Source organism: Myotis myotis, unplaced genomic scaffold (assembly GCF_014108235.1).
Source record: "Myotis myotis isolate mMyoMyo1 unplaced genomic scaffold, mMyoMyo1.p scaffold_m19_p_1, whole genome shotgun sequence".
NCBI classification, from domain to species: domain Eukaryota; kingdom Metazoa; phylum Chordata; class Mammalia; order Chiroptera; family Vespertilionidae; genus Myotis; species Myotis myotis.
Genome location: NW_023416313.1, coordinates 147,918,915 through 147,932,213, shown reverse-complemented (window position 1 = coordinate 147,932,213; position 13,299 = coordinate 147,918,915). Strand labels below are relative to the sequence as shown.

Genomic DNA, 13,299 nt, shown 5'->3' with positions numbered 1-13,299 from the left:
AAGAAAAAATCTGCTCCTGGAAAACTAATCTATCAGGAATCTCAGTAGAGAGATAGAAAACAAGATAAGCAGCATTTTTACTTGTGAAACCCATGAAGGGTACTCTGTTCTCAGGGTGAGAAAGGAAAAGGAGTTTCGTTAGTACAAGGCATGAAGGGAGAAGAGGGGAACTTGAACAAGAAGAAAACAAATCTACTTCAGATACTGGACATGACTCCAGCTCCAAAAGAGAGAAAGGAGGCCAGGAAGCTGCCTGAGTGTAAGGCGGTCTGGTCCCTGGGAGGGGGGTGGGGGGGTGGAGGGGAGACAAACAGATCCCAAAGGAAAACCCAGTGTTAGGAAGCGAGAAGCTCAAACGGGGGACCCCAGAACACCGGTGCTCCTCTGTGGCACTGGGACAACTTTGTTTATAACCAGAAACTCAGGTAATAACCAAAAGAACTGTTGATGAAAGATCAAGCTGCAGAAATAACCAATCAATATGGATGTCTATATACCCAGATAGGTACATTGATAGATGCATTTTATTTAGAACTGTAAGGATAACTATCCATTGTTACCAGGACTGCTGGACAGGGGAGAGGGTGAAGATAAGAGGACCACTGTCTCTTTCACCTAGAGAATACAGTTATTTACTTAGGAATACTAAAAAGTAAAACAGAAAGAAAAAGAAAAAAAAAACTCAAACAGATTACAAAAGAAGGTACCAAAACCAAGTTTTAATACCTCCTGTTCCCCTCCTTCCTAACTCCTCCCACTAATATGCATGCTCTGGAGAAAGGAGAAAGGCTTTTCATTTAATTAAAACGTAAAATACTTTCTTTTTTTTTTTTACTGGCTGGTGGCTAGGAACATTCTGCTGACTCAGCAGTGAATAATCAGCTTTGACCTAAATCATAAAATAACTCAAAGTGGCAGCTGCAGTTGCATAAGCATGATACAAATCCGCAGTTCCTTCTCTCTCTCTCCCTCTCCTCTCCTCCCCTCCCCCTCCAGACTTGGAGCAGGCAAGCCAGTTACAGCAGGTTCTTTCTGTCTCTCCACCCCCATCTGGTTCGTCTACCATCATTTTTCATCTGATCTATTTTAAAAACGCTCCATGGAACCAGATTTGACCTCATCTCCTCCCTTCCACAGCAAACCCCAGCCAGGGGCTTTGCCACACCGGTTCTCCCTGCTGGGCTCCTGCCCTGTCCTCCAGCTCCCTCAACCTGATGCCCTCCGTTACACACCAGCACGCCAAAATGACACAGCAGAAAGCAGCGCTTCTTATATCAGTACATACAGACCATCCCCAAACTCTCTACTGCTTCTCTTAAGAATACAGCTGGACTGGGCCAATTTCGGCTCTACTGCCAAGGAACACTGGGCCTATTCTACACGGCTGACATGCCTGGCACTTGCTGAGAGGATGGGGTGAGGCTGTAGGATGGTGGGAGGGGTGCTGGAATAAAAGATAGCAGCATTTAATAAAAGGTAGCATCCACCAAGCCTTTCTAACAGCCTGGTTCTGATTTATTTTACTGGATACTTTAAGGGAGGATTTGAGGGGCCTGTAAAAGTGGGCTACCAAAAAAAAAAAAAAAGCACTTGATGAACCAGAAAACAAAATCTTTGCACACAGACTCAAAGCATCTGGGAGTGTCTGATGAGGAAGTATGGGTGTGCGGCTATGTCCACCTGTGTACCCCTGTGGAGAGAGGAGTTGGGGACTCCACATGGCCTTCACATCTGGGTAGAAGCGGGGGACACACAAGGTGAAGCGAGGAGCTGTTTTGCATTTCCCCCAAGGAAATAAGGAGGAATAAGTTTGGGTTTAAGGACATTTTTCTGTGTATGCAGGTGGAAAATTATTTGAACACATATCTGGAGAACACTGGAAAATTCCTATCTCGGGCGGGCAAGACTGACCACTGTTAAGTTGGTCAGAATGTCTTTGCAGTTCTACTTAGAAGGCAGAGGACCGGCCAGATAAGCTTTCTTGAACCTTTGATGTCAGGAATTGGGAAAAGGGAGGATCTTATAATTTTTGTCATTAGAGTTTCTAAAGTCCTCCTAGCTTGGTGCTGGCAGTGTCCAGGGGAGGTGTGGGCTGCCAAAGGGACTGTGTACAACCTGTCTTTCTGGAACAGGGCTACAGGCAGGAGCAATTTTCATATCTTGGGAGGGTTTGTACCTATCTGGCCTGAGGGGATCTGCTATACTCCTCCAGAAGCTATACTACTCCAGAAGGTCTTTGCCTAAGATGTCGCCTACCCTCAGTGGGTTTGGGGAATGCAAAGGGACCTGTAGCATCCAGCTGCCCAGAGAACTACCCCCTGTGGCCTGGTTTCTCTCTGAAGGGACAGACTGAACAGCCTCAAGATTCTTGATTTCTAGTTGGAATGTAAGGGTAGTTCTTGTCTCAGACACTAGCAGCATCAGCAGGAAAAAGGAAGCCGTGTCTGTGTGCATGAGACACTGAAATAGCAGTGGCCAGCACTCATGTGGTCCCTTCTAAGCCCCATTAGCCTGTCTGGTGGCAGAAATAGCACTCTTCCTGCATTCTCACATCCTCTTCCCCCTCCCCCACCTTCTCTATCTCTAGATCTAGCTAGCAAGCAACCACCAAGTAACTACCCTCATTGACCACCTTCATTGACTAATGGTTGGGCTACAAGGTGCCCAAGTGTCTCATGCAATCCTTGCAACTACACACTCCTGTGTAGGGTGAGGCAGGTTACTTTGCCAAGCACTCACAGCCATAGAAAAGTGGTAGAGAGATGCAGTCTCCAGCAGCCTGGCTCGGAGATTTCTGATATCAGAGATTAAATGTTGAAACTTCCTAGAAATATAAGTTGCAGAACTTCTTTATAAAGCCTCTCTAACCTATTCCAGCTCACAGAAATCCTTCCCATTCTTTGAACTTTTACTGTTCTTGAATCCTAACCACAGAATCTGTCTATTAGCTTTTCTTCCCAGTTAGATATAAAATTTATCAAGGGACCACTGATAATTCATTTATTTTGCCCCAACTCACACATCTAAACTCTCCTTCCAAAGAGTTCTAAGATGTGAGTGGGTCCTGGCTGGCATGGCTCAGTATTTGAGCATCGACCTATGAACCAGGAGGTCATGGTTCATTCCCTGTCAGGGCACATGCTCAGGTTGTGGGCTTGATCCCCAGTGTGGGAGCAAGCAGGAGGCAGCCCATCAGTGATACTCTCACCTCATTAATATTTCTATCTCTCTCTCCCTCTCCCTTCCTCTCTGAAATCAATTTAAAAAAATGATGTGAGCTGGCAGGTTGAGGTAGAGGTGGACAATGTCAGAAAAATCTTACAATCAGCAGAAGCCTCCAGGACAGTGGTTCTCAACCTTCCTAATGCCACGACCTTTTAATACAGTTCCTCATGTTGTGGTGACCCCCAATCATAAAATTACTTTCGTTGCTACTTCATAACTGTAATTTTGCTACTGTTATGAATCGTAATGTAAATATTTGATATGTAGGATGTATTTTCATTGTTCGCGACCCACAGGTTGAGAATTGCTGCTCCAGGACAATGTGTGTGCTAGAAAGAGAAGGAATCAGGAGACCAGGGCTCTACTTAGGGCCTGTCATTTGGGTGAGTCACTGCTTGGTTCCATTTCCTTATTGGTACTAGGAAAATTATAACACTGCCCAGCTTAGCTCCTGGACTTGTCATTTGCTCCTATCAGATCATATAAGTGAAAGTGCTTTGTATAAAGAGCCCTGCCAATGAAAATTACTATGCCTGTGAGCAGCTACTTAAGTATCTTCTTTTTTTAACACCAGGTAATCGTATGCAAAATTCATTCATCTAAAGCACACATGTAGGAAATGGGGGGGGGGGGGGGGGTGGACAGATAAAAAAGGGAAGAAAAGAAAGAGGGAGAGGAAGAAGCGAGTATGGAGACCACCAGGAAGGCTAAAAGAGACCCCCCTGAGAGCATGGCCCAGATTGTACTTACATAGGCAGATGGCAGCCAGGAGTCGGAGGCCAAACTCTGGGGGAAAGCAGGTGGGGAAGAACGGCTGTAGCACGTAGTTAGAGAAGGTGAGGGCGATGACAGCTTGGTTGGTGGGGTAAATCACCAGCACAGCAATCCATAGCCTCAGGAACCTGAAGAGGGAACAGGACAAGATTTGACCCAAGATAGCAATGGAGACCCCCACCCCCACCAAAGGCATGGCAGGTATTTAGAAGTCATCAGGGAAAGCCTGGGCAAGTCACAGGGCAGCATAAGGAGGGCAGGTGGGCTAAAGAGATGCATTTCCCTTTTGTTTTCCAGATGCTGAAGAGCCCAGTCCCGCCCAACCCCCACCCTGAAATGGTAGACCCAGCCCTCGGCACTGACAATAAAATTCTATATAATAAAAGGCTAAAATGCAAATCGACCAAACAGCAGAACGACCAGTTGCTATGACGTGCACTGACCACCAGGGGACAGACACTCAACGCAGGAGCTGCCCCCTAGTGGTCAGTGTGCTCCCACAGGGGGAGCATTGCTCAGCCAGAAGCCAGGCTCACGGCTGGAGAGTACAGCAGCAGTGGTGGGAGCTCTCCCGCCTCCGTGGCAGCACTAAGGATGTCCAACTGACAGCTTAGGCCTGCTCCCCATGGGTAGTGGGCCTAAGCTGTCAGTCAGACATCCCCCGAGGGCTCCCGGACTGCGAGAGGGCGCAGGCTGGGCTGAGGGGCCCTCTGGGTGCACAAATTTTGTGTACTGGGCCTCTAGTGATTTAATGATAAAAAGTTAAGTTTTAACTAGTGCTAACACACATCTTGGCTTTATTTAACTCTTCCCTCTTCTTTCATTATCTCTTCTTTACCATTTTGGCCCCCAGCATCCAATGGTGGAAAATAAAATTTGCAACCTCAGAATTTTAAAAGCCAGGACATGCAACTGCCAGGGGAGGTACTAAGCAGGTGTTGCGGGAGTAGTGTCCTCCACATCCTTGGGCTCATCAGGTGCGGGTTGAGTGCTTCAGTAGCAGGGATGCAGAAACTGAGGAAATTCAAGATCAGAGCTTGGCTCGGAGGGAGGCCATTATCCTAGGTAATGTGAGAAGAGAGCACCTCTGTCTCTTAGGTGGGCCCTCTCATTTGTCAAGATAAAAGAGCTTTGTTTTATGAAGTGCTTTTCCTTGAAATCTCCAGAGTTATCATATTTGCTCTCACTCATAGACTCTTGACCACTAAGGTCAACAGATTAAAACTACAACCTGGTTCCTCTGTCACTCTCAGGGGCATCAAGGGGACACAAGGCTTTGCTAGCAAGCATGGAGGCAAAAGAGGAATCCCATTCTCTAGCTCTCCTCAGCACATTGGAAACCCCTGGCCTTGGCTTCCTAGACCACTTAGGTCTCCACAGAGCCTCTTACCCAGCCAGTCCTCCAAAGATGTCCTTGACGTAGGAGTAGTCACCTCCAGATTTGGGGATGGTGACCCCAAGCTCAGCATAGCAAAGGGCTCCCACAGCTGTAATGAGACCCGTCACGATCCAGATGATAAGAGCAAGGCCCACGGAGCCCGCATTCTCCAGCACACCCTTTGGCGAGACGAAGATTCCAGAGCCAATGATGTTCCCTGCATGAGGCACCAAAAGTAACAGGGAGACAGGAGCATCAGCACAGGTGGCAGGACCAGCATTTGCGGGGTGATCTCATCTCTGAGCTGATTCTAAAATACTGACTGTTGGGTTGTGTGATTCAGGGAGATGTGTCTAGCAATAATTCTTCTTAGAAGCAGAGGAGGAGGAGCAGACAACAGGCACTTAGAGACCAGGAACGTGGTCAGGTGCTCTACATTTCTTCTTTAATCCTTAGGATAAACCTATGGAGTCAGATATCATTTCTCCCACATTACATAGGAGGCACGTGTGGGAGGCAACCAATCGATGTACCTCTCTCACATTGATGTTCCTCTCTCTCCTTCTCCTCTCTTGTTCTCTCTGTTCCCTTCTCTCACTTTCTTTAAATATCAGTGGAATATCCTCACTCCTTGGGTGAGGATTAAGAAAAAAAAAGAAGTGAGCCAAAGAGACAGAGTGTGGTCACACCCCATGACTGGGGTTTTTCTAGACACATGGCATGCATAGCACTCCTGGAGGCTAGCCTCTACCCTAAACATGACAGCTCCACCCTTGGTGAGAAACAGAAATAAACCCTATAAAAAGTCCTAGTCATTTGGAAGTGGTTTATAGGCGTGCAATCAGTGCAAAGCCTCAGCACTATATTCTTCCAAAGGTCGTTCTCCTCCACTGTTTCATGTCACCCTCACAACAACATTATGAAATTCAGGAAGAGGAAGAAATTTTATTTATTTTATTTATTTATAAAGTGAACAGGATTTTGTTGTTTAAATATTTTTTAATTTATTGATTTGAGAGAGAGAGAGGAAGGGGGAGAGAGAGAAAGATTGGTTTGTTGTTCTATTTATTTATGCATTCATTGGTTGCTTCTTGTTTGTGCCCTGACTGGGGATTGAACCCAAAACCTTGGTTTATGAGGAAGATGCTCTAACCAACTGAGTTACCTGCCCAGGACCTAGGTATTTGTCTATTTTTACAAACTAAGAAACCATGAGGGGTTAAGTGGCTTTCTCCAAATTCCACAGCTGCCAACAAGTAACACTGGATATAGAAGTCAGTCTTCTGATGCTTAACCCAGCACTTTTTCCATTAATCCACTTCTGTGTCTGTACCCGAGGCTGGGCTTCTCCAGAGAGGGGAGGCCAGCAGCAAGCACTGAATGTGTATATTGGGCAGGGGAGGAGTAGGAGTGTGGAGGAAGCAACGACATGCTCTTCCTAAGCTTTCTTTGTCTACTTCTTACGATTTAAGATGGGATCAGGGTCTATTGAACAGATGCTTTGAAAGCTACCTTCGAACCCCACCCCAGCTGCACCATGAAAGGCCTGAAGAAGGAAGCAGAAGCTAAGTGGATCCAGGTAGAAATGCATAGTAATTATGAGGCCAGTTGGATTTGACAGTGTTCTGAGGACATCTCAGCTCCCCACCATATCCTTCTAATGATTTGGAACTAGTGCTTAGCTGAACCAGATGCAGAGTATAGAATATTATGCTCAGTTTTCAAAAACAGTCTTTCAGACCTCAGCTATAACTCAATCTCAATCCAGTCCTGAAACTCACTTCTAAACCAAAATTCGATTTTTAATCCCAGGTCATACATCCAGTTATTTCAGCCAAAGGGAAAGAGAAGAGAATATTTACATTCTAAAAACAATTGTGTCCTATTCCTCTAGGATGCAAAAGAAGCTGTCCCTTTACAAACTAAAAAATTGCATCATGAAATGAGTAATGGTAAGGGGGGGAGGTGGTTCTAAACAGTCCTCATTTGTGCTTTGCATGAATGTTGGGTTAATGGAGACTAAAAGGCACTAGTATCCCGGGACTCAAGACTCAGTCACCCTGTCAAGTGACCCATCAAATGCAGAACTAAATATGCTGCTGGGAACTGAGAACAAGTGCTGAAAGATGATAGTAAATTCCTTGCCTAGCAGGTATTTATCAGAAGAGTGATCTGTAGGTCATTTCAAAGCCAGCCAAGAAGAGAGCAATACAACTAGGATTAAAAAACTAGCTCAAGAGGTTAAAAAAGCAATCATTATAAGAGAAAACCTAGGTTTGACTTTGGTCTTGAAAGTGCTGAAAGGGAGGTTAGGGAACAGCTAGGCGGTTCTCAGAGCCGGGAATGGCTGTCGCAAGGAGGAAGTGGGAATGGATGTTATTGAAAAGACCCCATCTTCTCAAGAATAAAGAATGTTAATGTTCCACTAAGGGCTCTTGGAAAACACATTTTGCAGTGGGAATCAGAAGCACTTCTGTTCTAGATTATCACACTGACATTTCTAGAGTGTGTGCTCCCATGTGGAGGGAGCCACTGGAAGGTGGGATGTGCAACACTAGCAGCCCATTGCAGCGTGTGACCACTGCTTGCCTCCTCTTACAGTCTTCTTGGGTGACAAACATGTCTTTCCATGGAGTTGCTGGAATGATGGTGAGAGTTGCAATAGGTTAGCATTGAGACAAGAATCTTCATTTTATAAAAATTGGGTTCTCTCCTCCCTCCAACAATATTAATTTTGACCAAATGAAAATTACAATGATAAATGCTTAAAATATTTTATTTATTCTAAGGAACAGGAAGGAAAAGAATGCCTCTCCCAGATTCTATGAAGCTGCTACCTACAAAACCAGAATCAGGTAACATTTCCTCTACATTAGTGGCCTCTGGAGCTTCTGCAAGGGGCGGAATGTCATTCACAGCACAGCTATGTTCTGGAGCTGCAAGAATATCCATATTACTTTTACTCAAGAGCAATGCCTACTATATCAATTTTTAGTGTAATTACTTAATATTATCTCCCCCACTAAACTGTAAGCTCCACGAGAAAAGGAACTATATTGCTTCCCCTCACCTGTGAAGTGTCACTTAGTAGACACTCCATAAATATTTACCAAATGGAAGATCTAGAACTTATCTGCACAGAGCAATTTAATATACCTGTTTCTTTGGAACCTCCAAATCTCATGAACTATGTCAAGGTATACTGCAGGCAAATGAGTAAAGCAACCCAGTTATTTCACTGCTGAGCAGACTAGACTGGCTATTACTACTACCTCCAATATGTAGGGGAAGAAAGTAGGGCAACTATATTCCCATTTTCCAAATGGGGAAAATGAGGGAGATATTATTATCCCTATTTTATGGATGAAGAAATAGACTCAGGTAGTTATTTGCCTACCTCATAGAGTGAGTTAGTAACAACTGGATTAGGGCCTGAATCTGTCACAGCTTCAAGCTCTTTCCTGAAAATAGTTTTACGTGCTCCACTCTATAGGCAATGAGAATGGTTCACAGGAAATGCTTATTTAAAAAATGGAACACATGCTCTAGCTGGTTTGGCTCAGTGTATAGAGTGTCAGCCTGCAGACTGAAGGACCCTCGGTTCAATTCTGGTCAAGGGCACACACCTCAGTCGCTAGCTAGATCCCCGGTTCTGGTCAGGGAGTGTGTGGGAGGCAACCAATTGATGTGTCGCTCTCACATCAATGTTTCTTTCTGTCTCTCCCCCTCCCTTCTACTCTCTCTAAAAATCAATGGAAAAATATCCTCCAGTTAGAATTAACAACAAAAAAAACCCCAAAATTGGAACACAGATCTGATTCCTTTCTTCTATTGCAATACCACCTTTAGTGGTGATTTACAAAACATTCACATCCATTACCTTACTTGACTCTCATAACTATTTTCTTAGGTGCATAGGTCAGGTACTATTATTCTTATCTTCCTTTTCAAAGACTGAGGTTCAGAGAGGTGAGGAGACTTGATCTAAGTCACATATTGCATATGTAGCAAAGCCTGGTGAGAGGCCAAGGCCTTGGACTCCTGGCCCAGGATCTCCTCAACTATCCCATGTTGCCTCTCCTCTAGAAATTGCACAACACACACTTTAGCTGCAGGGCTTTTAAGCTTGGACACTATCTAAAGGAGATTTTTCTGGAGTGGCTTTGAAAAAGGAAAACTGGGAAAGGGCTTCCACCTAGACTCGGAAACTTGCTTGACGAAAGGTGGGAAGTAAGTTTATGAAGATGGGATTTTTTTCCCCTCCATTGTTTTACTCTTAGACTCAGTGTCTACAAAACCATTCAAGAATGAGATGGCCACCCATTTGGTATAGCCAAGGTACTGGAGATCAGGTTTCAAGCCTCTTTTTCATCCACACCAATTAATAAAATAATCATCTTATCACACAGATCTTCTTTAGTGAAAAATGAGCCCTAGGATGCCTAGACAATGAGGCCTGTTTGGGCTTGTTCTGGGAAAGAAAAACCAAGCAAACCACTCCATTAAAATGGGGCCAATTTGTATCAGTGGGCAAGTCTTCACTAGAAAAATTGCCGGAATTGAGAAAATCTACATTTGCTATGAAGAACCACTAACTTCTCCACCTGTGACTCCTATTAAAGGCATTACTCACATCCAGGCCTGTCCACACTGGAATGCTATAGCCATGAAATAATTTCCTAGGACATGGAATTACAGACTTCTAATGCCCAACAGACCCTCAGATCCAAAAGGCTTTGGCCTTCCTTACAAAATCATGCTAATCTTGAAATCTAACCAGAGCTCCTCCTAGGGTCTGGAGGTTCCATGCATTTTCACCATGTCCAGAGAAAGCTGAGGTGAACCTTCTTAAAGGTTCCACTTCTCCCTTAAAGTGGCTGGGAGGATCTGAGGACTTCCGGGACTCGGGGAGCAGTGTGGAAGGAGGGTCTAGTAGGTTGAAGCCGGGCTTTGATCCTGACAGCAGGCCTGGTAGCTCACCATGCCTCTCTCCCTGGTGAGAGCAGGTCAAGACTGACATATGCCCTAGGAGTTGCCATCTACTACAGAACACAGATGTGGAATGTGCTGCAGGACTCTGCTATCTGAAATTTCTTACTGAACAGTGAAAAGGACACTAGACTTAGAGTCAGGGAAGCCATTGAATCCTTGCTTTGCCACTCTTATGCCATGTGACCTGACTTTTTCTGAGAGTCCCTTCCTTTATCTGCTGAATGGGGAAAAATTGTTTCTGCCCTGCCTACCTCACATGGTTGTTGTGGGGATCAAAGATTACATTTGTGTGGGAACACTTCATGGTCTATGAAATGCTACGATTTATAGCAATAGGAATAGAGACCATCCCTAGAAGAATCTGAGGTTTGGCTCCCAAATAGCACTGTAGAGCCAGGACCATGAAGTACCCGCTGAGTCATTTGTCTGCTTGTCTAGGTATAATTTTTAGATGCCTCAGGTGGGCGGCCAACATGTAATTGCATCTCGAGCAGCATTTATTGTGCACCCACTCTGTACATGCTTGCTTTAAAAGGTAATTGGGAAGCACTTGTTCACACATGGACTTTTAACAAAATAGAGGGAGCCAACCACTACCCACCAGCCACTGAAAGACAGGCATCCTGGCCTGCGGGGCTAAGAGTGCTGAGTCCTCAAATATGTCCATTAAAGATTTACATCTGGCCCCTAGCGTCTCCCTGTCTGGTTGGGGAACCAGGCGCCAACTGTGAAGGCTTTGTCTACCTCGGTGGTTCACATCCGGGGGCAATTCTGCATCTTTCTCCCACCCCTACGGGACAGTTGGCAATGTCTGGAGACACTTTGGTTGTCCCTACTGGAATCTAATGGGTAGAGGCAAGGAATGCTGCTAAACATCCTACAATGCACAGGACGGCCCTCCATGACAAAGAAGTATCTGCCCCAAAAGGTACTAGTGCCAAGGTTGAGAAACTCCGCTCCACCTTCGTGCCTCAACATCATCATCTGGAAAATCACTATAGTGCTTTTCAAATTTAAATTTCACTAATGTGGGTGTTTGTTTTTTAAACCAAGCACAAAAATGTATTGTTCATAGGAATAACTCATTTTTAAGCTAAAACTTTTTTTTTTACTATGGTAAAATATATAACATTAAATTTACCATCTTCATCATTTTTAAGTATACAGTTCAGTAGCATTAAGTATATTCACATTGTTGGGAAACATATCCCAGTGGGTGATTTGTTTTTGACTGACTGCTATTATTCAACAAATACTTCCTAAGCACTTACCCTGTGCCAGGCTGAATATGTGGGGATGTGAAAGTGAGTAAGACTCAGTCTCTGTCATCAAGGAATTGTGTGGAGAAGTGAAGACATGGACACAACACCAGGTTAGAGCATAAGTTACATGAGGTCAATTGCAAGATATGACAAGACATTGTATTAGGAATGGAAAAGGTCTCTGGCGTGGGCTATTCAAAAAAAGCTTCCTGGAAAAGGAGAAGCACAAGACGAATGCTGATTAGTAGGTTGACTCAAATCAACAGGGAGAAAAGGAAAAGCATTGGCTGGTTGATAAGCAGGTCGGACTCGGCCTGAACTGGCCAATTTTCATCACCTGGTCAGTTTAACAGAAATTTCTGAACCAGAAGAAGGGGCGGGGGGGGGGGGGGGTAGAGAATGAGCTTAAGGAGAGAAAAAAACCCTAATATATATTGAACATATACCATAGGACACCAGCTTTATTTTAATATTCCACGAGAAACTTCCATTTTACAGGTAAGTAAATTGATAATCAACTTGTCCCAGGTTAAAAGCTTGTAAATAAGGAAGCAGTTTACAAACCCAATACTATCTCCAAAGTCCTTCCTCCTCTGCTGTACTATGGATGGTTCCTCCCTTTCCACAACACACTGACACAAGTCATGGAAAAAATAATTATACGCTTTCTACTTCCAGCATCAGGTCCCTCTTAACAAAAGCTTCCTTTTCCCTAAGGCAACCTGATCTGCCTATATCAGTTGCTTACTAAACACCCCAGGCAGAATTATACTCTAAAGAAGTAGCTAAAGCATTTATGTATTTCAAAGACGTACAAAAAGGCACCTTTAAAATCTATATATAGTTGAGAAAAGTACAGTAATAATTCTGCATCTGTGGTACTCTCTCTGGGTAATCTGCCTTCACAGTTCAGTGTGAGGTTGCCCTGAACACTTTAACGCATATTGTAAAACCCTCTCCCTGGAAGTCACTGCTACTGCTGAGAATATTTAAAGCAGGGAGCAAACCAATGGGAAGACTTGTGACTGTGACAAAGAATGAGGGATGAAATATAATCGATAAAGCTTTTTGGCTCACATTTTATTTCTTCTATAAATAAAACAGCATAAAATAGATTTGAAGGATAATTTCACTTCTTTTAAAATATATATATATATATATAGCATTAAGTATATTCACATTGTTGGGAAACATATCCCAGTGGGTGATTTGTTTTTGACTGACTGCTATTATTCAACAAATACTTCCTAAGCACTTACCCTGTGCCAGGCTGAATATGTGGGGATGTGAAAGTGAGTAAGACTCAGTCCCTGTCATCAAGGAATTGTGTGGAGAAGTGAAGACATGTACACAACACCAGGTTAGAGCATAAGTTACATATATATATTATTGATTTCAGAGAGGGAGAGGAAGAGATAGAAACATCGATCAGAATCATTGATAGGCTGCTTCCCAGCACACCCTGCACTGGGAATTGAGCCCCTACACTGGGCAGTGCCCTGACCAGGAATTGAACCTAGCAGCCCAGAGCCTTGCATATAATGTGCTCAATAAGGGTTTGTTGAATGTGAAACTATGGACAGATCTTGAATCCTATGACCAGAAGCTCCCATCCCTGTGCCAGGGAACAGGCTGCAACTAGCCATTTCCAGATCACCAGAGGGTGGG

At 44.2% G+C, this 13,299-nt stretch overlaps 1 protein-coding gene across 1 annotated transcript in view; it reads right to left on the bottom strand.

The window, feature by feature from the left end:
• Positions 1-13,299, bottom strand: part of SLC7A8 (solute carrier family 7 member 8) — a 50,747-nt gene that overhangs the window by 29,546 nt on the left and 7,902 nt on the right. Inside the window, exons 3-4 of the mRNA XM_036355523.1 lie at positions 5,390-5,594; positions 3,976-4,127 (exon numbers count right to left, since the gene is read on the bottom strand). Coding sequence (XP_036211416.1) covers positions 3,976-4,127; positions 5,390-5,594 — 357 coding nt within the window. The remainder of the gene's footprint in view (positions 1-3,975; positions 4,128-5,389; positions 5,595-13,299) is intronic.